This window comes from Podarcis pityusensis (genome assembly GCF_964106645.2).
Source record: "Podarcis pityusensis genome assembly, chromosome: Z".
In the NCBI taxonomy this organism is placed as follows: Eukaryota; Metazoa; Chordata; class Lepidosauria; order Squamata; family Lacertidae; genus Podarcis; species Podarcis pityusensis.
In genome coordinates, this window is record NC_138044.1 from 30,569,450 (window position 1) to 30,595,382 (window position 25,933).

Here is a 25,933-nt window from a genome sequence, read left to right on the forward strand (position 1 = left end):
TCACATACAAGTAACCATCACATGCTGAGAAGAGTTATTTATTTATTTCATAATTTATACACTGTTTGATTGTAAAAACAACAAAAACGTAAGGGTTTTAGAGTAGGGTCATAGCCTAGTCCTTCCTCTAGTGTGCTAGATTTCTGTGGGCAGGTATTTGCTTTATATAGAGAAGCATTGCACATCAAGACATAGGAAGCTGCTGATAACCGATTTGGGCCATTGCTCCATCTGGCCCAGAATTGTCTAAATCAGGGGTTGAATCCGGAATCTTTTGTGTGCAAAGTGTGTTCTGTGCCAGTGAGTTGCACTCCTTTCCCACCTGCAGTCTGAAGGGGCACAACTGGCCCCCGCAGCAGTTTGCACAGTCCTCTCACAGGACTCAGTCCTGTCCATTTCATCGAATCTTGCGTAAGGAGACACAACAGACTTTTCCCACTGCCTGTGTGCCCCCCCCCCAAGTTACGAATTGCAGCATGTTTGCACCATCTTTAAACCTGTTCAGATTAATGCACTCAATAGCAACAAGCTTTTCTTTCCATCTGTTTCCCTCAACTTGCTTGCTTTATTGATCCCATCAATAACAATTATTAAAAGTGTAGGAAACAGTTGCTTAATTAAGTTCAACTACAGTGGAGGGATTGCTTTATCTTCCTCGCCTACTGGTGCTGTTTTTAAATTGTTTTAAGGTGTAAATTTAAATATATACGCTCAAGCAACTTTGGATGTCAGATTTAACATAGTGGCACGTGGCCATTAAAAAAACCCCAACCTTCTGCCTTGCAGTTATAATGATGGGATATCTTTTCATCCCAGTAAAATTGGTAACTAGGAAGCAAGCTTTTAAAGTGGGGACTATCTGGAGGGGACTGGGGAAAATAATTTCCTTCCCAGTGCTTCTAGTCAGACATGTTGGATTGAGGGTGGGGGGATTTAAAATGCTAGTGAAGTACAGGCTGTGACCATTTTGCATGCATTCAACCAATGTGCAACTGCCAGTGCATGTGTTGCTTTGGACCTAGAGGAGGGCAGAATGCAGGTGGGGCAGGCAGGCTTATGCACACAGGAGACAGGTACGCAACCCATGCACAACTCAGGGGTTGCCTGTAGTACACACAGATTCCACTCTTGGAATCTTTGTTATCCAAAACCTTGGTTATCCAAACACAAGGAATTATTCCCAAACCTCACTACCTGAATGGCAGATCCAGATATCCAAACAGCCAGAGTTTGCACACTTCTTTGTGCTTTGCTGGCTAACAGCAGCCATTTCAGGCAGAAAGCAGGGAGGGGGAGGGATATCGGACAAATCAGGGGGCAGGAGAGGTTGAACAAACCAGTTTTTCCTCGGTCTCTCTTTTGCTGGTTGACTGCAGCCATTTTAGGAGGAAACCATGGGGGGGGGGGGGAGAGATCACAGATTAGAAATGTTCCCACAGGAAATAATGGAAATCGCCAGCTTGTTATGCAAATGCACACCTAATGAACAATTTCCTGGGAACACATTGTATTTGGAAAGTGGGAACTGTGCGTATTTTGTTTCTACTTTTAACACTGCTAAGCTCTGTTTCAGAGTTGTGTTAGACTTCTGTATCAAATGCAACCAAGAACCTTGTAGCTTTTAAAATACAATGATATCATTCAGACATTAATGCCAAACCATGTTTTGTGGTAATGTCTAAGCCAACATAATGTGATGGTCTGTGCTTTGCAAGTTGCCACCGAAGCAGAATCCCAACCAACACAGTTTGAAGATGGCTTGCAAACATTTGAGTAAATTGGCTGGAATGCAAACTCTTAACTTCAATTTCAGAAAACACATAACCATCAGGGTATTTATTTGCTCATTTGCTCATTTCTTTATCGCAACACCTAATCCCTTTTTATGAAACATCTGAAAACAATTTAACAAGGAAAACATTTCACATAAAAAGCAATTAAAACAATTTTATATGTAAAAACCATTTCAAGTCCAATACAATTTAAAAAATAATAATTCCCCTTCAAATGCTTGTTGAAAAAGAATGAAAGACAATGGAGATTGTGTCTTTCTGATATTTACGGGAGAGAGTTCCGGAGGGTAGCAACTCACTAAAGTTCATGAATATTGGGATGGTTGCTGGGATGATGCAGATAGAATGAAAAGCAGATATAGATGTTAAGTCAATGGGAGAGGGAGGGAGGGCAGGTTGGTTGAAGATGGTTGATGAGTTGACTTGGGGCTGTCCATTGAGAAACTGCACATTACCATGGTTGGCAGCTCAGAATGACAGCTCATCTCATAACATCAATACTTGGTATTTTTGAAGTGTTCAGAACACCTTACATATGTTATCTCAGTCATTATTATAACTGTTTTATGCAGGAGGTAAATATTATCGTCCTTATGCTGCAAATTGGGGGAGATGACTGCAGGTGAGAGGTTGTAGCATTTTTGGACTTACATCCCACTTCTCTAGGGAATGTAAGAGGTTTACATGTTTCTCACTCCCCCGCCTCCCCACTTCATTTAATCTTATGAGAACTCTATGAAGCAGATTAAACTGACAATATAGTTACTGGCACAACTCACCTAATGAGCTTCACTGCTAAATGTGGATTGCAACTTGGGTTACACCATTCCTAGACCAACACCCTTGTTACTTTTCACTAACCTGGAACATTCATTTAGGTTGCCCAGTGAAACAGTGACAAAGGTGAAATTTGAGCTAAGGACTTTTGTAAAATGAACTCTCACTTAATTTGATGGAACTTGTGCTTTTCAGATTGCACCCTTAACCACTCTGCTGAAAACACAAAGTACTGCTACTGTATTATATAAGAGTAACCACCAGGTGTGTGGTGGGTGTGAACACCTTGTAGCCAAATTCTTAGAAAGCTTTTGTTTTGTTTTGTTTTGTTTCCTAAACTTCTTCTGTGGTACATGTTAAAGTTTTACAAAAGCTATTAAAAAAGAAACTTCAAATAGAAGGCAGTTCATTTCGGCCATGATATCACTCCAGAATTGAAGCATTATAGAAAAGCTAAACAATGCCAAATGGATTTGGCCGAGATCAAAAGCCAAATCTATTTGTTCGCTTTCATCTTCAGTGTTCCATTTCCTAGGAGTCTGACCTTAGTCAAACATCTATTAAAGTTAGCTTTTTGATCTCCCCCCTTCTTTTTCAAAAAAGAAGGGGGGAAAGTCAATCTTGAAAAATTTTCTTCCAAAGACAATCACACTATTGTATTTTTAATGTTCCACCAGCATCTAAGTAAATAGGATTCTCTGGTGTATGCGACAGAACACTGGTTAAATGGGACAATCATTTTTGTGTCTTAGACAAGAATCAAAAGGAAGCATTCTTCAGAGGCTGTTAACTGGAACAAGAAAATCCCCCTTAGGTCACTGGAAACCTGTTAGCTGGTCGATCTATGGCCTGTTTTAGTCCTTTGATTAAAAAAAAAAAAAAAGCTTTGTAATTTGATAACAGGTAGCTTAGTTGCTTCTAATGTGGTTTCCTCTTCATCAGTCAAAGTTGACGGGTGTTTAATCAGGGAAAAGGTTCATTTACTCCTAAATTATGAGACTTGTAGTCAGGTTTCAGTACCAGTAGAAAGACAGCCACTACCAGCTCTTTGATCCTTCCCAATAATGTTAAAATGATCACTTTTTATTTACACCTTTAAAGTATTATGCTTTCTGTAGCATGTTTCTGTAAATAGTTCTTAGCGTAAATAGTTCTTAGTGTACTAGGTGCTGGGTCTCCAGGTTTGGCAATGGCTAGAGAGGGCGCAGCCTGCAGAGGACCATATAAGGAGGCCTGGAGGGTCACATCTGACCCCTGGGCCTGATGTTCCCTGTCCCCTCCTTAGCCTGTCACCTCAGAACTGTGTCATTTATTAACGATGATAGAGTCATACATTCATCATCTATAGTGGAAACAAAACCAAGAAGGGAAGCTTCTAAGTCTAGCTGCTATATAGAGGCCTATATTGTTCTTTCTTTGACGATCACTCATAGCAAAGTAAGATTGTCTTCCATCAACACGGTTTTAACAGTGAGTCCATAAGTGACTGTGGAGGCCAATTCTGGATCCGCACATCCTTTCACGATGGGAACATAGGTTTCCAGCGAGAGTTGATCACGGTGAGGATTTGCCAAATGTCCCTTCTTCTTAGCTCATTTCTCTCTTTTGTCCTGAGTTCATGCTTCTTCAAAGTCCATGACGCCTTGGTAAAGGCTGTTCTCCAATTGGAGAGCTCGCAGGCCAGTGATTCCCAGTTGTCGGTGTTTATACTACTTTTTTTTTTTTGAGATTTGCCTTGAGAGTGTCTTTAAACCTCTTTTGTTGTCCACTGGCATTATGTTTCCCATTCTTAAGTTGGGAATAGAGTAGTTGCTATGAAAGATGATAATCAGGTGTGTGTGTGTGTGTGTGTGTGTGTGGAGAAGGGACCACAAGAATCTTTCGTCCAACCCCATACCATGCAGGAATCTTTTGCTCAACATGGGGCTCGAACACACAACCCTGAGATTAAGAGTTTCATGCTCTCTTGGCACTCTAACCTAGGAATGGGCAACTTGAACACCTCTAGATGCTGCAGGAGCAGAACAGATCAGTGTCATCCCTGACTGTGCTAACTAGGCCTGATGGGAGCTAGTGTCCAACAAAGTTCTGGAACACAGCCAGCTCCACCATCAGGCAGAGTGACATAGTCAAAGCCTGAAGCCTCTTCTCGGCTAGGCTGCTGCCCTCAGGTACAGTTGAAGGATGCTGTCCCATTACCAGTTCCAACACTGATCTGTTCAGCTCCTGCATAGTGAGTGGATACAAGGGGGCGCCATCCTGTCCTTAGCTCAGGCAGCAACTGTTTATTGCCCAGCCCTGACCAAGAGAGCTACAGGTTCCCTATCCCTGCTCTAACCAGTACACCACACATGTGGCATATTTACTTGGGAGTAAGCCCTACTGTGTTAAGTGGGGTTTACTGCAATTGGAGAGTGCATAGGCTTGCAGTTTTTGCCCCTTAGCACCACAGAAACCTAAGTTCAATGAGTACTTTTATTCTTCTTCTTCAGTTAATGCATTTACCAGGACAGTTGCCACTTTTAAAAAAGAGGTTCAATTATTATAGGACATGGAACACTCTGCTGGTTTTCTGGATAGCCAGTCTTTCTTCCCCCTCCCCCTCCTCTCTCTTCAACCCCATCACCCAAAATCCTTTCTCTGCCTTTTTACATTCATCTTTGTGATCCTGAGAACCGAAAGGGTCAGGCAGTCAACTATACAGAATAAGATAAAGGTCGCTGGAGTGGAGCTCACTAAAAGTATTAAGTATTACAATCCTGACAAATCATTCCCATAGCCTAGACTCTAAAAGGAACGGAAAATGTCATGAAATCAATCAACCATCATAAGCGGGTCTCTGAAAAGAAAGCAAGGGAAAATACAATCTAACCCGGCCTTTTCCTTTCCAACTCTGATTTTGTCATTTCCTCTCAATCATATAACTTAAAAAGATTTTCAGAGTATGAGACGGATGCATCTTGTTTATGTTTCATCCATCGTTGATAATATTGTTATTCTACTGATTTTAACATTTTACATGGTGGAATAATATGTCAAGATACATACATTTTCACTAGGTTTAATAATATGCCAAGATACATACATTTTCACTAGGTAATACACATACATTTTCACTAGGTTTGTTTCAGATTCTGGGACTGAAGTTCCCCTGAGAAGGGCGAGGCCAGATTCCACTCAGCTCCTGATCAGTGCTGGGGCAATATCATAGGCTGCTTATTAGCTGGACTTAGCCTGGCATCTATCACTTCCACCCTGGCATGTTCAGTCCAAGATCCTAAAACCATCTCTGCCATTTTAGGACTTATACATAAAGCAGAATGAATTGGTTGAACCAACGAGGGAGCAGTCAGTGAAAACTGCAAGTGGTGGGTAACATTTTTTTTAATACTGCCCCCACATTGCAGTTAACAACTCCAAGCAAAACAGCCAGGATGGAATTGGAACATCAAAGTTTGTATCAAAATATTTTCATAGAGAAGCATTAAAAAAGAAGACACCCACCTCATACAGTCCTAAGTGATGCAGTCCATTCTGGCACCCCAGAACTCAACCTACTCATTCCCCCTTCTTTCTGATCCATCTGCAAACTAGGTTTCAGTCTCCTTACTAGTGCTAGGCTGAGCATTTGAAAGACTGAAGGATTAACCTGGATTTTGATAGATTGAAAGAGGGATAGCTGTCAGAAGAGCATGAGACTCTTGATCTCAGGGTTGTGGCTTCGAGCCCCATGTTGTGCAAAAGGTTCCTGCATTCCAGGAGGTTGGACTAAATGACCCTGTGGTCCCTTCCAACTCTACAGTTGCATGAATCTATGTGTGTGCAGTGAGAGGGTAAATTTCACCTTTGTCCATTAGTTTCTATACACACCCACACACCTCCATCCAAGCAAGAAACTTTATCAGAATTAACGGGCAAATTTTGAGCCATGCGAAAACACTCAAGGAAAATACAAAGCAAGGCCAGTGAATGGTAAGACATCAGGAGCAGGAGTGTGGCTTTGGGGAAGGTGCCTAGACCCAGGTAGAAAGGTCCTCAGGACTATGGTTCCCCTCCTTTGCTCAGGTGGTTGCCTCCACCTTCAGACCAGGTCTGGCTCCCCTGGCACTCAGTGACAGTCTATCTTCCCTCAAGAGGTAGCATCTTCCTTCTGGCCTGGTCCTGAGGAAGGCACAAGCTGCCTCTTGGGGAAAGCATGCGGTAACTAGTGCAGAATTATAGATGGGTTCCTTCACCCCACAATGAGCAAGATTTCTCTGACCTGTAGGGAGGACAGTTCACTCCAGCCTGCTTCTGAAGGAAGCCAGGAGCAGCTGCTCTCATCTCTGAGGGGTATGGGACCCAGAGACTGCAACATGGCTCCCCCCCCCTCCTATTTTGAATATGGCGTTGGTCATTAACATTTCATACCACCAGATGTTTCATTGTTCTTGCTTTCTGAATGTCTCACTTGACCCACAGCAGGTTTGAATGCGGATATCACATACAACTTGTAGAGCACCCAGAAACCAGGCACAATTTGGACTTGAAATCATAGCGGCGCCAGAACCTTAGTGGTTTTGTGTGTTTTCTCCCTGTTTTGAATGTTTCCAGTTACAAATAGTTTGATAATTTAATTAAATGTTTTGTTTTGATATGAGGGACTGCAGGGCAGGCGGTGTGGCTTGCCATTCAATTTTAATTAATTAATTGCATACCTCAAGATTGGATTACTCATAGCTCCTCTTTAGTTAATTTACTCGTTCACAGTTTTGACAGGAAAGCTTTATGAATAATGCAGAGGGATGGGTACCATCTAACCAATTACTAAACTTGTGTGTGTGTGTGAGGAATTAGTTCGAGAATAGTACAACCTTCCATCATCATCCATAATCTATAAATATGAATGCAAAATACATATAAGTATGAATATATGTGTGAATATCTATTAGGGTGCCCACCGGGTTCTATAACTCCATTTGCACCAGGTTATAAATTATAATTGCTGTGTGAGTCCCACTTCACTCCTTCAAGCAACTGCCCACATTATCAATGGCTGAGAGCCATTATGGCAATGCACTGCTTCCTGTGCTGGAGGGAATAAGCCAAACATCACAAGTGGGGAGAGATGCTTGTAGGCATCTCAGAGGCATCTGGTTGGCCACTGTGAGAACAGGATTCTGAATTAGATGGGCCTTTGGTCTGAACCAGCAGGGATCTTATGTTTTTAGGCAAGTTGAAATGACAGAAAAGACTGTTTGCTCATTTTGTTTAAATAATTTTTCTCTTTATTTCTGTGGCTAGGTCTAACAGCAGCTGCCATGGCAGAGGCGATGAAATTACAGAAGATGAAGCTGATGGCCATGAATAGCCTTCATGGAAGTGGGAGTCAGAATGGGACAGAATCTGAGAATGAGGAGCTGAATTCCAATGCAGGTAAGCAAATCTGAAATCTGTTTTTTTGAGTTTACTTCTTAACTGTTCACTCCTGGGAAGGAGAAACTCTTCCATTGTCAAACAGTTGCTATTTTGGGTTGCCTGCAACTCGAATAGCCACTTTACGAGAGTCACACATGGAAAAGTTGCCAGATTATGGAGTTGATGGTGGTAACTCGCTTCTCCACCTTTGTCTTTCTGAGGGATGACTCATACTGCATTCCAAAAATTAGAATGTTTTGGAAGTCATCCATAATTGACAGGAAAAGTCCACACACAATGGAGGATTTTTTCTTTTCTTTTTTGGCAACAGGAGAAGTCATTGTTGCACAAATGAGCTTTGGGGGAGATGTTGATCACACCTTTCGCTTTTGGCAAATGGTAATCTTAATGCTTAGCTTTGGGGAGAATGATTGTGTGTTTACGTGTTAATCATCATAATTAACATGGATCTAGCACATTTCAAGTTTTGAGAGCACTTAATGTATATCAGCATAATGTCCTTATGGGATCTTCTAAGATAGGTCTCTATTATTTTCACCAGGTTGCAAATATGGTGCTGAGGCTTGAGATAAGATTTATTATTCCATTTTTTAAATCTCTCAGTCTTGTTATGAGACTGTTGAGTGGTCTCCCAGTCCAGACACTGATCATATTCATACCACAAGGTTGCTGCATTATATGCATTAATGTCATAGCTCTGGCTGAATATTGGCTTGCCAGAGATTTTCTGGTATATGGATTGACAGTCCACAATGGCACAATATGCCTGCAGGGTCTCATTTCCTGAAATTAGACTTGAAGTAAGCCTTCTGTTGTAGCCAAGAGAAGCTATTTTTGCCTGAGGTCCAAAAAAGTTTCTCCGCTTTTCAATTTCTCCAAAGGCCCAAAAAGGGGTAGCAACCCCTCTTGACTTTGAAGAGGCTCATATCATTGATTCCCCAGCTCACAGTACGGTTTACTTAGCTTCATTTGTAAGAACAGCCTGTACAAGGCAGTTCACTACGTAGTAAAACTGTTACAGGCATCACCCAAAAACCCCAAACCGAATTGTGGCTTCCTAGTTTGTTCAGCTTCCTGATTCATTTCTCCCACTCATGGTGCAGGAAGAGAAAAGCAGTAGTGATCAAGCACGTTGGTCCAGCACACTGCTCATTCCAAATAATGCACAAGAGCCAGCAGTCTTATCATGATGTGCGAGCATGGGCAATGTATTGATCTTGATCCATGCAGTGAGTTATTACAGCAGGGTGGAACAGAAATATGCAAAGAGGGTGGGTGATTTTGCCAACTTCCTTATGGAAATCATATGAATACAAAATGCTTCAATATACCAGACCAGACTGTTGGTCCTTCTAGCCCAATGCTGTCTACTCTGATTGCCAGCTGTCTTGCAGGATCCCAGACAAGCTACCCCTGTATGAGAAGATGCTAGGAATTAAATATGGGACCTTCTCTGTGTAAAGCAGGTGTTTTGCCATTAAGCTATGTCCTTCTTCCCAGTCATAAAGTGTATACCAACAATTATCTCTTGTGCATGTTCTTTTTGGTGCTCTCTGTACCACCCAAGGCCATCTAGATCAGCATTTCCCAACCTTCAGTTCCTTAGCTATTGTTGACTACAACTCCCATCATCTCCCAGCCAGTGGCCGGGGTTGATGGGAGTTAGAGCTCAACAATAACTGGTGGCCCAAGCTTGACAAACATTGCTCTAGATACTTCACTGAAACTATGGTATGCCCATTATAATTCTATGTCTACACTCAAGCTTTTAACAAATGTTTGGGGCGGTTTTTGTGTGTGTATAGACTCATACGGGCTAAATGACTGCTAAAATAAAATGGTGTAAAACAAAAATAAAAGGAGATTGAATTTTGAAAGTGACTTCTTAACAAAGGCAGGCGGCAACATAGCCACTCAACCAGGAGCCACGTCAGTGAAGAAAACATTTTATTTTAAGGAGACAGACCTACAGTTTCTTTGATTCGAGGTTGTGTTTAATAGCTTCTATAATGGCTGCAACATGACTCTGCATCTCGATTTCAGCATGAATAACAACCTGTTCGTGTTTCATTTAGCTCCAAATGAGAAATTCTGTCTTTTTATTGTTTTAGGAAATTAGTCTGTGTACTATTGCTCCTGGAACTTTATAATTAATCACTAAAGGTTATGGCTGTTGAGAGTTTGTGGGAAATAGATGCCTGAGTGGTTATAACTATAGCTGTCAAATCAGAAATATTGGTTTACAGTGGTAGAGTTTGTTATTCTTTTGTATTTTTAATAGATACACACACGGGGAACAAAGAGTTTGAAGTCACCTCTTTACTTGAAAAAAAAATATGTGGAAAGTGTGTGTGTGTCCCCGTGTGTCCTTTCATTCATTGCTACATAGTGATTTCCACCAGAGAGATAGAAAAGATGCCTTTAAAACCCTTTTCATTCTGGATGATTGCCTCGTTGCCTTTTGTGATGGTTTAAGTGGAGCAAGGAAAATGTTTGGCAATTGGGCTTGAATAAAATGGTATTTGCCAGTGTTTTTCTTTTTTGAGTATATATTATTGTGCTTTTGTTAAGATTCAAATCCAAAGTACACCTGGAGTTTCTGAGAGAAGGATGTTGAACAGGTAGTGTGCCCTTCTACAAGGGAACATGTAGTGTGCCCTTCTGGTCACCAGTGGGTGGTAGGGTGGAAATCAGGGAGACAAACAGCAGGTGCTGTTAGAGCTAATGACAGGCAGAGGCAAATAACTCTAGTTTTGTCCCTACCCACCCCCACTCCTAGCAGAGTTCTGCATGGGCAAAACTGAGAATAAGGAGGAGTTTGGCAGGAGACTTGTAGTCCCCTCACTGAGCTCCAATTCCCAGAGTTGCCTGGGAAGAAGAATTAATTGTTAAACCTCTCTGGGAATTGCAGTTCTTTGAAGGGATTACAGGTCTCCTAACAACTGTCAGCACCCTGAAATTCCCAAGATTCTTTGGGGAGAGGAACCATGGTTGTATAACATGGCATGATACAGCTTTGAAAAGTATAGTACAAATGGGCCCCAATTTTATGGAACTCCCTTCCAGCTGAGGTCAGGCAGGTCTAATGTTCCACTAAAACCTTTTTTTAAAATTTCGTTTAGCAAGCATTTTGTTTGAATTCTGTTTTTACAGTTTTCGCTTACTTTTATCTTCTTTGTGTCATGGCACAACTTGCAACCACTTAGAGACTACCCATAATTAAGTGCTTATATAAATCGTCAGAAAAAATAAAACACAGAAATTAGAAGTACTAGTAGGGGTGACAGTCATGACACTGCTGATATGTGACCATTATTTTTGGTTCTTTGCTGATGTGCTAAATATGTGAATGAGTGGATGAAAAGGAGATAAAAAGTGAACAAACTGATTGTTGCCTGCAAGTTTTCGTTGTTGTACGTTGAAGGACTCTTTATGCCATTGCACTGTAATCAAAGAAGCGTCAACATATAACTCCAGAGATTGAAGCTGCCCATTCCAGCCATTAAGCAAGGAATAAAGTTGACTTAAAGTGAAGTGGGGTGGAGGGATTTTAATAGAAGTTCTCTAATACATATGTGTCTGTAGCATTTCTGAGCAACAGCACCAAAGAGCATTAAATACTTCTTGTGGCAAATATTCAATATCATTGCTTGATTATTTCTTCTTCTTCTTCTTCTTCTTCTTCTTCTTCTTCTTCTTCTTCTTCTTCTTCTTCTATTTATTGGCATTTTCGTTTTAAAAAAACATCGTGTGATTTTCCATAACTTTACATTGCCTATATTCTGACTCTCTCGAGTCAACGACTTCCCCCCCATCCCTCCCAACTGACTTTCTAGTTTCCAATTATCATTTCATCCGCATTTCTCATCCCCTCATCTACCTTTCCTTTTACTTTAAAATTCCTTATCATTGTAAATAAGTTTCAAATTTTAACTGACAAACCTTTAAGCAAGTCCTGTTAGTGTTGTTAAGTGTTTACAATGTTCTTTCAAATAAATAACAAATTTACTCCAGTCTTTTTGAAACTGTTAGTCTTGCTGGTCTTGGATTTTCCCAGACAGTCTTGCCAGCTCTGTATATTCAATCATCTTACTCTGCCATTCTTCTACTGTCGGAGTTTCCTGCTGTTTCCACTTCTGGGCTAAAAGAATCCTTGCCGCTTGGAAAATAAAACCCCAAGGTGGTTGTCACCGATGGAAGCGAAAGCATTGAAAAAGCTCAATATGGAGGCCAAATGGCCGAAATATTGGGAAATTCTGGAACAAGAGGGAGACAGATTGAAACTGCAGAGTTTTGAGAAACTAAAAAACAAAGTGCGAGATTGGCTTCATTATTATCAGATAATGGAGGCATATAATTCGGACAAGAAAATTGGCTTCCAGGTGGAAAAATCAAAATTAGAAACAGAACTGTTAGAACCCAAAACTAAGATTTTATCAAGGATGTATAACTTGCTGTTGAAATGGCATACTCAGGATGAAACGGTGAAATCCGCTATGATTAAATGGGCACAAGATGTTGGACATAACATAATGATGGCTGACTGGGAACAGTTATGGACCACAGGTATGAAGTTTACGGCATGTAATGCCTTAAGAGAGAATATTATGAAAATGATTTACAGGTGGTACATGACCCCAGTCAAGCTTGCAAAAATCTATCATTTGCCCGATAATAAATGTTGGAAATGTAAAGAAACTGAAGGTACATTCTTTCACCTTTGGTGGACGTGCCCAAGGATTAAGGCTTTCTGGGAGATGATCTACAATGAATTGAAAAAAGTATTTAAATATACCTTCTTGAAGAAACCAGAGGCCTTTCTCCTGGGCATAGTCGGCCAACTGGTGCCAAAGAAGGATAGAACTTTTTTTATGTATACCACAACAGCAGCAAGAATACTCATTGCAAAGTATTGGAAGACACAAGATCTACCCACTCTGGAAGAATGGCAGACGAAGGTGATTGACTACATGGAACTGGCGGAAATGACTGGCAGAATCCGAGACCAGGGAGAAGAGTCGGTGGAAGAAGATTGGAAGAAATTTAAAGATTATTTACAGAAATATTGTAAAATTAATGAATGTTAGAATGATGTTGGATAGAAATTAAATGGTTTTTAGCAGAAATATTATAAGGGAATATGAAAAATGGATTACTAACAGGTAAAAATTTAATGTTACAATACTTTAAGATTAAAGATTAGGATAAACAAAGAGGGGAAGTATTTGCTGAACCAACAAACTGAACTGGAATACAAAAAAGGGAGGTGCGAGGAGGTCCGGGAAACAAGCTAATGAAAAATAAGTAATGGAAAGATTGACTTGTTTTTAATTAATTTTGTATTTTTCTTTTTTCTATTTTTATTTTGTAATATTTTGAAAATCTTACTAAATATCTTATAAAAAAATAATAATAAAAGAATCCTTGCCGCTGTTGCTGCGTATAAGAATATAGTATGGTCTTTCTTAGGAATCTCTTCTCCTAAAATACCTAACAAGAAAGCTTCCGGTTTCTTATGGAACGTGTTCTTAAACACTTTCTTAAGTTCATTATAAATCATGTCCCAGCATGCTTTCACATCATTGCTTGATTTCCGAGGCAAACTGATATATTAGTAAGGAGCAGGGCAACCAAGGAAGCAAGCCTCTCACAGCTTCTGGCAGTTCAAGAACCAGGGGAAACCTCTTTAATAGAGTAAATAATAATAATAAAATAAATTTCTGTTTTGTGTGTGTAACATGGGTTTTCCCCCATGTACCTGCCATGCAGTTCCACCCGCCCCTCCTAAATGCAAACATCCTTCACGATCTGTTTAAAAAACCACAAATACATCACTCAGAGGAATATTTAAAGGAGCATCAGGAGGGGAGAAACTCATTGGTTTAATGGAATGCTGTCAAGAAAAATCAGCATCAGAAATGACACAAGGGCAGAATTGATACTTCTGCACTGACACGTTAAAAGAAAATCCCATACATTATTTAGAAAACCTCGAAATCTGTCAGCAGTATGATTGCCGAGTTAGCAGAAGCAGGAGGGAAGGGGCTCGGAGTTGAAAAGAAAAAGCATAGGCATGGATCCATATTGTAACCTTTCATGTTCTACACCCACCACAAGTACCTAGCTATTACACGGTCAGCATTCCCTCCCCCCTCCCTTTTAAAAATCCCCATTTTAAAAATCTCAAGTCGAAAGTGGTAGGTGTTTTATTCAAAAAAGCAGGCTGCCTAAGCTGTTATTTTGTTGTAAGTATAAAGATGACAAGATCTAAGAAACACGGTGTGTGCGTTTTGTTTTGTTTTTTTAAAGAATCTTTTTTTAATGCCTTTGCTGATTTCCTAAAGTAGTTCCCCCTGCCGCCACCCCCATCAGTAAAATAGGCATAATGTGGCCATGTTTTGCTTATTTAAACACATCAGTAATATATGGACAGTATTATATTCCAGTGGTGCCAATGTTTAATTCTCCATATTATATATCTTTATCTACCCACATATGTCTAATGGCCAAATAAAAGCACCTTGATTTTTGTTTTTGTTTTTAATCTTTATGTTATATTTTGCAAGAGAACTTATCCCAAAAAGTATACTCTGGGCAAGGATACATTTTATGGACATTGAACATCTCTCCCTGCCCTGTTTTGACCCCCCCCCCCCACAATACCAGCCAAAAAGGTCCAGGTGTCAGTGGGAAAAGAAGACTTGTCCCTATTTCAAAAGCCACTTTGACAGGAATTCTGCACATCTAAGCATGAAGGACGGGGCTGGCTCCAGGTCTCAGATTCCCCTAGTAAACTGTCCTCTTGTGGGGTGCTCTCCTGTCACAGGACCCCTGTGGATTTCCGTGGCTGCAGGCCATGCGGGGTGATCCTAGATCTGGGACAATGTGAGGTATTGAAGGGATGACTGCTTGGTGTGCTAGGCATATAAGGGGGCCAAGTAGTAGACCCTGCTATGGACCTGGGATTCTGGCAACTCTTCAGTGTGCATCAATTTTGTTGTCATAGCAAATCAGTTGAGCTCCCTTTATCCCCTCCTAACTTTGACAGGAGCAAGGCAGGCAGGCTGTTGCAGCACCAAGGACAGCTCCTAGTCCAACTCTCCTACACTCAACTCCTTGTTGAGTACTGTACTACTACTACTTGTTAATTGCTTGTTAGCCAAAAATCTCCAAGCAACTTACAGCACATATAAAAACATAAACAGAAGTACATTATACCATTTTTTTAAAAAAAAATCAGACAAAACACCTGCCATTTATTGATAGACAGGTGTGTGTGCATTTGTGAGCGTGTACGCATGTGCACACACACCTTCCTATCTATCTTCCATCCATCCATATATACACAAAGCAGCCATACATTACACCTGTTGGAAGCTTTGGCAGCACACTAGTAACAAACCATCATTTCAGTCTATCAAAAACCCAAGAGAAATTCTAAGTCTTGACTGGTGCTGAAAATATGTCAGTGGAGGCACCAGACAGATCTTGCTGGAGAAAGCATTCCACAGGTAGGGAGTTACAACCAAAAATGACCTTTCCTTTGTCACCACCCTTTATCACAGCAGGGCCTTGGTGAAGGGCCTCAGAAGAAAACCTAAAGGTCTGGGTAGGTTCATATTGGGGGAGGTGTTCCAGAAGGTACTGGGATCCTGAGCTGTAAAGAGCTTTATAGGTCAAAACCAGCACTTTGCATTGGGGTTTGAAGTATACCGGCAGCAAGTATAATTAGAACAGAGTAGGTGTTATATGATCTGTTCGCCTGAAACCTGTCAACAGTCAGGCAGATGCGTTCTCCACTAACTGAAGCTTCTGGACTTAGTACTGGAGTCTCTCAAAGGACTGACCCACTGGCCTGTTGGCAGGCACTTCTTCTGCCCCCCATGGCTTCCCACCTGCACTGTCGGACTGGTGTGGTGGGGCTGGAGACACTCAGTTTTTCAGACCCATGGGAAGGCACCCATGATGGTCCTGACTCTGGCTCTACAAGGCCTAATGTATGGGATGTGGTCCATCAGGCTCCTGCCTGCAGTTTCAGGTTTAGTGGTCGCCTAATCACCTAGCCTACCTCTTTAGCTGTTGTTACTGTGGCCTCCAAGTCCGCATGGTGGTCACTACTTTGGGGTCATGTCTCATTGGCAGGGAGTTAAACTAGATGATATTTGATCCCCTCCTGCCAAATATTATGATCCCATAAGATGATTCTCGTTAATATTTTGTTGTACAGTGCTATGAAGTGGTTTATAAATTTGCAAAATAATAAATAAAATCACTAATAAAATAAACTATCTGCTGCCAAATGATTAGAACTCTTGCTCTTTTTCATAACAATAAACTAGAAGATAGGTGTTAAATGTTTCTTTTGTTGTTTAAGCTGCTCTGCTTCCATCATACCCCCTCCCACAGAAATATTTGGGAGAACCCCTCTGATAGATGGGAAATAGTGTGCATCATATGCCCCCATTGCACAAAAGGTGTAGTTTAGCAATCTGCCAGATTAGCAGGATGCTTACTGAGATAGCACGTGCTCCGATTGGCTGAGTTTACCCGAGAGGGTTTTCTTTTGCATGGTTTGATTGAATGTCTCCTTGTTACATACAAGGCCTGAAGTAAGAAAGACAAAACCTCTCTGTTCCTTTCTCCTCAAATTATACACTGTTTTTGTTGAGGTTTCCTTAGTGAAGTGTTATCAGGATTCATTTCCTCTTCGGACTCCCATCTGTGTTATTTAAGTGGGTTTGCCAACACCTACCTGTAACACACGACACTACTAACAAATGTCTCCAGAATGAATTGTGAGTAAATGTATGGCCCAGTTCTTCCGGGAGAAGAAGCTTGCTTGCCGCAGCTCATTTGCATATGTCAGTTCATATTCCTGGTTATCAAATTAAAAATTGCCTGCTGCCATTCTTAAAGCCAAACTTAAGTAAGGTGGCAAAAATCCATCCAGGCCAATTTGGAACCAGTTCAGTCATTCCTTAAGGCATGTGTGATAGTCAAATGTACTAGAGGAATATTTGGGAAAGCAGACTGCATGTCCACTTTTAAATATTTGACCCAAATGGCACTGTTAAAGTTAACCATGTGAGTCAGTATCAAGAACATATCATTGCAAACTTGTCATCAGCTGTTAGCACCATTTTAAATAAAAGTTAGTTGTTATTTATTTAAGGCATTTATATACCACTTCGTTAGGGACGCGGGTGGCACTGTGGGTTAAACCACAGAGCCTAGGACTTGCCGATTAGAAGGTTGGCAGTTTGAATCCCCGCAACGGGGTGAGCTCCTGTTGCTCGGTCCCTGCTCCTGTCAACCTAGCAGTTCGAAAGCACGTCAAAGTGCAAGTAGATACATAGGTACCGCTCCGGTGGGAAGGTAAACGGCATTTCTGTGTGCTTCTCTGGTTCGCCAGAAGTGGCTTAGTCATGCTGGCCACATGACCCGGAAGCTGTATGCTGGCTCCCTTGTCCAATAAAGTGAGATGAGCACCGCAACCCCAGAGTCGGTCACGACTGGACCTAATGGTCAGGGGTCCCTTTATCGTTACCTTTATACCACTTCATTTACTGTATATACCATGATGGCTGAGTTCTGCCAGCGCTGTCAGAGGTGGTAGTGTACCTTCTGAATACCAATTGCTGGAAACCACAGGAGGGGAGAGTGCTGTTGTGTTTGTAGGCTTTCCATTAGGGCATCCAGTTGACTACTTTGAGCACAGGATGCTGGACCAGATATGCCACTGCCTGATCCAGCAGGTTCTTCTTACGATCTTATTTCAAAGCAACCTTCCACCATAGTTGCTGTTTTGGCGTGGGCACAGGGCAAACGAATCCAAAATACAATCCCCAGGTAGCAGCTGTAAGACAGTGAACATACATTTGATTGCATTAGTGGTCAATACAGCAACAGGATGAGTCAGGAGAAAACTCTCAAGATGCATATAATAAGCTTTTCCCCTTGGGCTCACAAAGAAATCTCAGAAACAATAGTGAGTTCACCCATGACTAATCTTAACAAACTTATTTTTTTACTTTACTTGAAATTCCTTCCCTTATTAGAAAATTATTTTATTGTTAAATCTTGATTGCGACTTAAGGACATGAGGGTATGGCTTGATGAATCAGTCAGAAACCAATCTGGGTCGCTTACACATATGGTCATTCAATCCTGCTTCTACATTAATTTGTATTACTTTTTTAAAAGCTTGGAAATTCACATTTTAATACAGATTTTAAATACCCCCCCCCCACAAATATGAATATCCAGTGCTTTGGGGGGGGGGAGTACTCAAGGTTACCCAGTACCGGCACCCACCCGCACCCACATTTTAAAAGCATGGCACTCACTGTAAGAACTTGATGTTGAGTTCTGGTACCTTTTTTTTACCTTTCTTAAAAAAATATCTAACAGAACAATCCAAAACTAGGAGAGGAAGAACCAATGGGAGGTAAGCCACTTTTTTCTATAGCCTGCAAAGCTCGTGCTTGCATGAGAGTCAGGGGGATGTACATTTCTCCTCCCTTCCCCCTTCCTATTCCATTAAAAATGAAGAGCAATTACCCTTGCATTTATTCTGGTTTGAGGGAAATAAATTTTTCCAGCTTCAAGGTTGGTGTAGTTCATCCTTCTTTCTGGGTGCATGTCAGAGGACTTTAAAACCTGTGGATCCACAGTGTCAGCTAGCACTCTTCCCATACACCCCCAGAATACCTTCTCTGATGTTGAAGTTCCAGTGTTGAGGGACACCATCTGTTGGCCGTTTTGGAACCTCTCAGAGGAGGCATGTGAGCCTGGGTCTCCCGCTCTGAGGTCCATAGCTCAGTGGAGAGCATCTACTTTGCAAGCAGAAGGTCCCAGGTTCAGTCCCAGGATCTTCAGGTGGGACTGGGAAAGATACCTTCTGGAATCCAGGGCAGCCACTTCCAGTCAGGGCAGACAATACACAGCTAGGTGGATCAATTGATTCAGTATAATAAGACAGCTTCGCTTGTTCCTGTATTTTTGTTGAAGTTGGAATTTGCTGGAAACTCTAAAAATTAACAACAAAATATTAAATTATTAAATCTTAGCGTTCCATAAGATGGCCTAGTGATGAGATTCAAGTGGGACAGAACTTTTTTAAAAACAACAAAAAAGCCTCTTCCAAATGAGGAGAGTGCCTATATCTGTCACATTTTTTCGTTTCCTTAACAAATTTATAGTATTTGAGTGCAGAGGTCTAACACTTCAAAGCATAAAAAAGAGAAAAGACATTCAGCATTCACTAATCTTCACCCCCCCTCCCCATTCTGCTATCTTCTTACAGCAGCACTAATGGAAATGTATTTTGTTTAATGACTCTGAAATCCTGTTTGTAATTAGATGTGGGAATTGGTCTTACTTTGTAACAGATGATACTGGAATAATAATATGAGAGATGCTACACTGAGACCACTCTCCTCCTAAATCTATATCATCTTTCAAGCTATTGACAGGAAATGTGTCCGAGAAAACATAGAAAACATAAGAGATTGATTTTTTTAATAAAGAAAAAGGCAGGAGTGTGTCTGATCCGGCTTTATTCCTCATCAAATTATTTATGGGTTTACGTAGTAAACCATTTTGTTTTTGTTTTTCATTCAGACCTGAGTATTTTAGGAGCTCATGTGGTGGGAAGGTTAGTGAGGCAATGCTTGCAAAAAGTGTGAGTTCTATTTCGGTCACACTTAGAGTGCTGCTCTCTTCAAAACCTACATTCATTGCAAAGGCCAGATGTGACCCTCCAGGCCTCTCTCTATCTGGCCCCTGGAACCCCTGGATCTGGCCCTTGGAACAGGCTACACCCTTCCTTAGTCCTGCTTCAAATCCTAGGTGTTTTCACTTGGCCCAAACATGTCTCAGGAACTCTGATAAAGCCTCTTGCTTCCCTGGATAGAGGATAGAGAGGGGTGTTTGTAGAAATGAGTGTACTCAACAGAGGTACAATTGGCATTAATTGCAGTGCCCTCTTTTGCATCTGAACTCGCTTACATCTCTGGCATGTAGCCTTCAGAAGTTTGAATAGAATGTGCGCCTTTGGGCTGAAAAGGGCTCCCCATACCAGGTTTACTGTGAAGCCCTTGTGAACCCCTACTTCTCATGTCATGCTGTAACGTGATCTCTGAACAAAAGTTTTCGGATAATAAAATTGAGGAGTTGGAAAGGACCATGTGGGTCATCTCATCCAACCCCCTGCAATGCAGGAATTTTTACCCAACATGGGGCTCGAATCCACAACCCTGAGTCTATTGACTGAGCTATCCAGCTGAAGAAGTCACCCACCTTTTCCCTGTTTACCCCTCCCTATAGTTCTGTCCCTTTCCTTACCTATGTTGCGTTTTAGATTACAGGCTCCTTTCATTTTCTGTGAAGTGCCGCACACATTGATAGAATGGAATAAACAAACAAATAGCAAGAACAATAATTTTTGCGTGGCGACAAAGCACTGATGCCCTTAAGAGTTACCCCTTGGCAATTGTTTGACTGATGCTCTCCCTGAAAGGTACAAAGCTCTTTCAATGTTCCAAGAGTTAAGCTGCCCATGCACCCTGGATCAGATACTTGAATACAGACAGGTAAAGGTAAAGGGATCCCTGACCATTAAGTCCAGTCGTGGACAACTCTGGGGTTGCAGCACTCATCTTGCTTTACTGGCTGAGGAAGCTGGCGATTGTCTGCAGACAGTTTTTCCGGGTCATATGGCCAGCATGACTAAGCCGCTTCTGGTGAACCAAAATTCTATATGAGAGTGGTTTGGAGTGGATGCATAAAGGCTGGATTACAAGATTTCCCCAAGGGGAGCACCATTTTCCATGACCTCTGTTCATTCTGTCTCCCTCTGTTTGGGGGTGGGAATGTATCATTGGGCTGAATTCCATTTTTTGCTAGAAATGAGTTTCACAGGGGACAGCTGAGAAATTGTGTGGTTCCTATTTATTTGTTGGTTTAATTTTTTCAGCCCCCTGAACAAGTAGCTCAGGTTTCTTATGCTTCATAACTAAGCAGTAAGAAGGTTCTGGCCATTTCCTAATTATTGCATTGGGAAGGTGCACATGACAATGATTAGTGTTTCCAAACATCTACTGATGTGGAAGCTCTTTGCTAAAACTTAAGAAATTACTCTGTATGAATGTGTACGTGTGATACTGTCATTCTATCTGAGCAGTAAAGGAGACAGTCCAGATATTTAGCTTCATAATCAGAAGCAGGGAGAAGGAATGAAATCTGAATAAAACACTCCCCAGAACCCAAAAAATGTTAAACAGTTTATCCCGTCCGATCAACCGCACGCGCAAAACTGAAACCGGAACGAGCGTTCTCTCTTTGGATTTGCAACTCCCATGCTGAGCGCAAGACGTTTCTGCCAGCTATACAGCTGCCAACAGCAGGAGCCACATAAATGCCAATTTTAATCAGAGCTGATTTTATCAAACCCACATGCAACAATAAAAAAAATACTAATTTATGTAGAAGGCAGCGATGTTTCCTGACAACATGAACATTAATTGTCTCATTGATTGCTTCTCTATGTATATGTATAGACCCAGCTGGTTCCAGGCTTTTGGAAGGCCCTGGGCAAGAGACCATTAAAGGACCTTGACAAATAACCAGCTAGGTGTGGAGGGGATCTAGGGCCTGCAAACTGAAAAAAGACACCCCCACCAACTATCCCTAGTCATCTGTAGCACATTTTTTTACTTTGCACGGGACTTTGGCTCATTTGTACTACTTTTTCAGTTTGAAAAGAATCACAGTCATTAACAACGAACATCTAAGGCAGATGACTATTGCTATAGCTGCACTTCAGAGGAAAGCTGAAGAAGTCACCCCATCCTATCACCTACCAGGTGACATGTTTAGTCCATGCCTGCTGATGTGTGAAAGGATGGGGTTAAACCCTACATTGGCTGTGCATGTCTGTTCCCAGCATAGAACCAGTGTGAGCAGCCAAGGCGGCAGGATTTGACTGCTACTCGTCGTCTGGGAATTAAATCTTGCTCAGTTCAGTAGAATTCCATGCAACCCCCTTTCTTGATTCAGAAGAAGTTTGCATGCGAACCCCTGAGAACAGGAAAGCCTCCCACCCTTCATTTTAGCAGGGGCTTCACCCCCTCTCGACAACTGATGGAAAGGGATTAAATTCTTGCCTGCACAAACTTGTTCCCAGTAGGGAATAGCCACATGTAGCCAGAGAAAGCCATCTCCCTCCCTCTATCAGGAGGAGTGATAAAGTGATTTGCACTTGTCAATGTGCTGAGCACAGGGCTAGCAGTGGGCCTTCTGTTTCAGTTCCCAAGCACCAGCCACCAGCCAGCTTACTATTAGATGCTTGGGAACATTGCTTAAGAGATTTCGACCAGTTGGCAGGACAGCCCACCTGTTGAACGTATGACACAAATGGCAGGTGGGTGATTCCCCACCCTTAACTGAACAACAACAGCATGCACCAAGGGTAGCTAACACAATGCACTGCCATCAGCCCCAGCCAGCATGCTCAAAGGTCTGAGTGTTGGGAGCTGAAGTCCAGCAGCATCTTCAGGACACCACACTGACCACCTCTGCTTGTTGCTATTCTCCAATACTTCTGTGTAATAGCTGAGCAAACTTGGTAAAACAAATGATGCACCAGTTAAATAAATGAATGAATGAATGAATGAATGACATGCTGTGTGTATACATCTGTGTCACTATTTTATGATATGCATTGAGAAGGCAAGGTAATAGCTGGCCAGCTGCATTTTGGCACTTATTTTTCATACCAGGTAGTGATGGTTGCTGGTGTGAGTCCATTAATCTGGCACTATTAAAAACCTGGCCCAATATACGCCATAGCAATTTGCCAAATCAGCATTAATTAACATTGCAGTTGTGCTGCCATGTTGCTTCCAGGAATCACAAATGTGTCCCAAGAACAGAAGTGTCAGGCCTAACATATTTTCCCTTCTAATTTTATGACACTTTTCATTTGAATGGATTTTTCCAATTGAAAACATACACATTTTACGTTTTTGACATGAGATGCACCACATGCAGATTTGCTTACTTTGTTTGATATATGCAGGTTGCAGAAATGCTTTACAACTCTGTGCAACCCCCCCCCCCCTAAAGCTCAACAACTCAGCCATCTCCCCCCTGCTCAATTTTTTCTTAAATTTGAGTTTCCCAAAATAGGGGGGAATCTTATACATGGGGGTGTCTTATAGATGGAAAAGTACAGTATCTGTGGCCCTTTTGCATGGGTAGGATGTTTTAATCTAGTTTTTTAAAGACAGAATGGTCTTTCAGATTATTATTTTAAACACTGGTTTTAATGTATGTTTATGTTTGTTTTATGCTTAAAATATTGTAAGCCACTTTGACTTGCCATGGCAAAAAAGTGAGTAATAAATGTTAGTAATTATTATAACTGTAAAACAAAACCAACTAGAGTTATTCATTGCATCAGAACTTGGGGAACTCTGGGTAGTCTGAACTCTGGTTTGTTTAAGCCACTGTTTGAGTCTTTCGGATTTCTGAAAAAATGGCTAGAGGAGAGTGTGTGCTAAGTCATGACTTCATGTTGCATCTCAATTAAATTAGAATGCTTTTATTTATTTATTTATTTATTGTGCCCAAAGCAGAGAGTTGCTACAGACGATTGGGAGATCTGCATGGATTCAGACATGTACATGTATCTGTTGCTCATAGGAATGTGAGGCTGGATCACTTCACTTTGTTGAAATCAGTGGTTAAGACATTTGCTCGTTGTGTACCTGTTGGGCCTCTTGCATTCGGAAAAGATGGCAACTGTGTGGCAGTTATAGAGCATCCATTGTGCAAATGGATAGCCCAGATAGCTCTAGAATTGGATGCAATTACCTTAAAATACCATAGTCTACAGTGAGCTTAATTGTATGCGTGTGATACCTTCTAATTCAATTAAGACTAACTATTCCACATTAAGCTTTCTGCTAAAATCCATGCAGTGTACTATAAAAAAGTCATTAATTTGGTAATATCAATTTAACTAGTTTTAGCTCATTAACCTTGACACTGTCGGTGCAAGAGAGAAGAACCTTTTTAGATCATTTTTGTTCTAAGCACAATACCAAGGCGCTCTAAAGACCACTTGAAAGTCCACGTCCATTACCTTGGGCCATCAGTTACACAAATCTGTCTGTGCTTTGGGATTATAAATAGGAGGGTACTTATTTTCAAGTCACCTTCAAGGGTGTATACTGTTTCAGCAACTTGTTTTCCATGAAATTATTTTGTGTGTATCTTTTGGTCCCTAAGACAGCTGCAGGCATACATTTTATTTATATTAGGTAGATGATAGATGCTAGATAGATAGATAGATAGATAGATAGATATTGTCTACTCTTCCTTTAAAAAACTTGGAGCAGATAACACGTGGTTATCAATTATAGCCTCAACTTCTTGGCTTTTTTTGAAAAATTTATACTTCACATTTTAAATGCACGATCAGGACAGCTTACTAAAAATATCATAAATATTGTAATATAACCAATACTTTAAAATAAGCTAAAACCATCCACTCTATAAATAGATCATCCAAATAAAACAGATCAGCCAAAGTTTTTAAAATACGGAGGGGGGGGGAAACTAAAAGGCTTTGCTTGTGCCAGAAAGACACCAGAGTGGGGCCCTAGTGAGTCTCTCCAGTGAGTATTTTCTTCTGTTACAACTTGGGTCTCTCAGAGGCAGTAGAAACTATCAATAAACTCGTTCAAGTAGCTGTGGACCCTGGGCAGCTGCTGGTGGATTGTGCTGGCTGAGCTTTGGAGGATGTTGTCTCAGCAAAGATCTGAGGCCTTTCATAGGTAGCTGAGATCTGCACCAGCCTTCCCAGACATTATATCCTCCAGACATTGCTGGAGTGCAGTTCCCCTCATCCCTGACCATTGGCTAAGCCACCTAGGGCTGGTGAGAGTTTGAATCCAACATTTGGAGGGTACCAGGTGGGGGAAGACTGGCCCATACTGCAGTTGGCCCCACCATCTTAGGCATGGGTAGGCAAACGAAGGCCCGGGGGCTGGATACGGCCCAATCGCCTTCAAAATCCAGCCCACGGACGGTCCGGGAATCAGTGTGTTTTTACATGAGTAGAATGTTTCCTTTTATTTAAAATGCATCTCTGGGTTATTTGTGGGGCCTGCCTGGTGTTTTTATATGAGTAGTATGTGCGCTTTTATTTAAAATGCATCCCTGGGTTATTTGTGGGGCATAGGAATTCATTCATTCCCCTCCCCCAAAAATATAATCTGGCCCCCCACGAGATCTGAGGGACAGTGGACCGGCCCCCTGCTGAAAAGGTTTGCTGATCCCTCATCTTATGGAGCTGGCTGCGTTGACCTAAAGGTCCCTTATTCAGTTCTGAAGGTGTTGACTTTATATGCTGTGGAGGAGATGAGGTTTGTTGTTTTTTATTGAGGACTCGCCCTTCAGGACTGAGGAAACTGTGAGAGCTATGTCCTCAGACAGGAGAACCCAGGGGAGGTGCTGAGGACCTCCCCCTGACATAAGAATGTAAGAATGGCTTACTAGATCAGGCCATTCACTCAGTTTGGAGAGATCCTTTTGGAGCTCTTTGTAATCCCCTTTTGTTTTAATAACCATGAACAATTTAGTGTCTTTAGCTGGCTACCTCACTTCACACTCCTAACACTAAACAATTTATGAACAAGTTAAATCACACAGGCCCCAATACCGATCCTCAGGGGACCCAACTTTCTGCTTCTCTCCATTTGGAGAACTGTTCATTTATTTTTACACTTGGCTTTCTGCAATTTAACCAATTCCTGATCTACAAGAGGACCTCCCCTCTTATTCCTTGACTGCTAAGCTTACTCAGTCTTCAGGGAGGTACTTCGTCAAAAGGTATTTTGAAAGTCCAAGTACACTATGTCAAATGGATCACCTCTATC

At 41.5% G+C, this 25,933-nt stretch overlaps 1 protein-coding gene across 10 annotated transcripts in view; it reads left to right on the plus strand.

The window, feature by feature from the left end:
* Positions 1 to 25,933, plus strand: part of DACH2 (dachshund family transcription factor 2) — a 326,286-nt gene that overhangs the window by 207,260 nt on the left and 93,093 nt on the right. For all 10 annotated transcript variants that reach the window (XM_080991271.1, XM_080991262.1, XM_080991264.1 and 7 more), the window contains one exon: positions 7,854 to 7,985. In XM_080991271.1, coding sequence (XP_080847397.1) covers positions 7,854 to 7,985 — 132 coding nt within the window. The remainder of the gene's footprint in view (positions 1 to 7,853; positions 7,986 to 25,933) is intronic.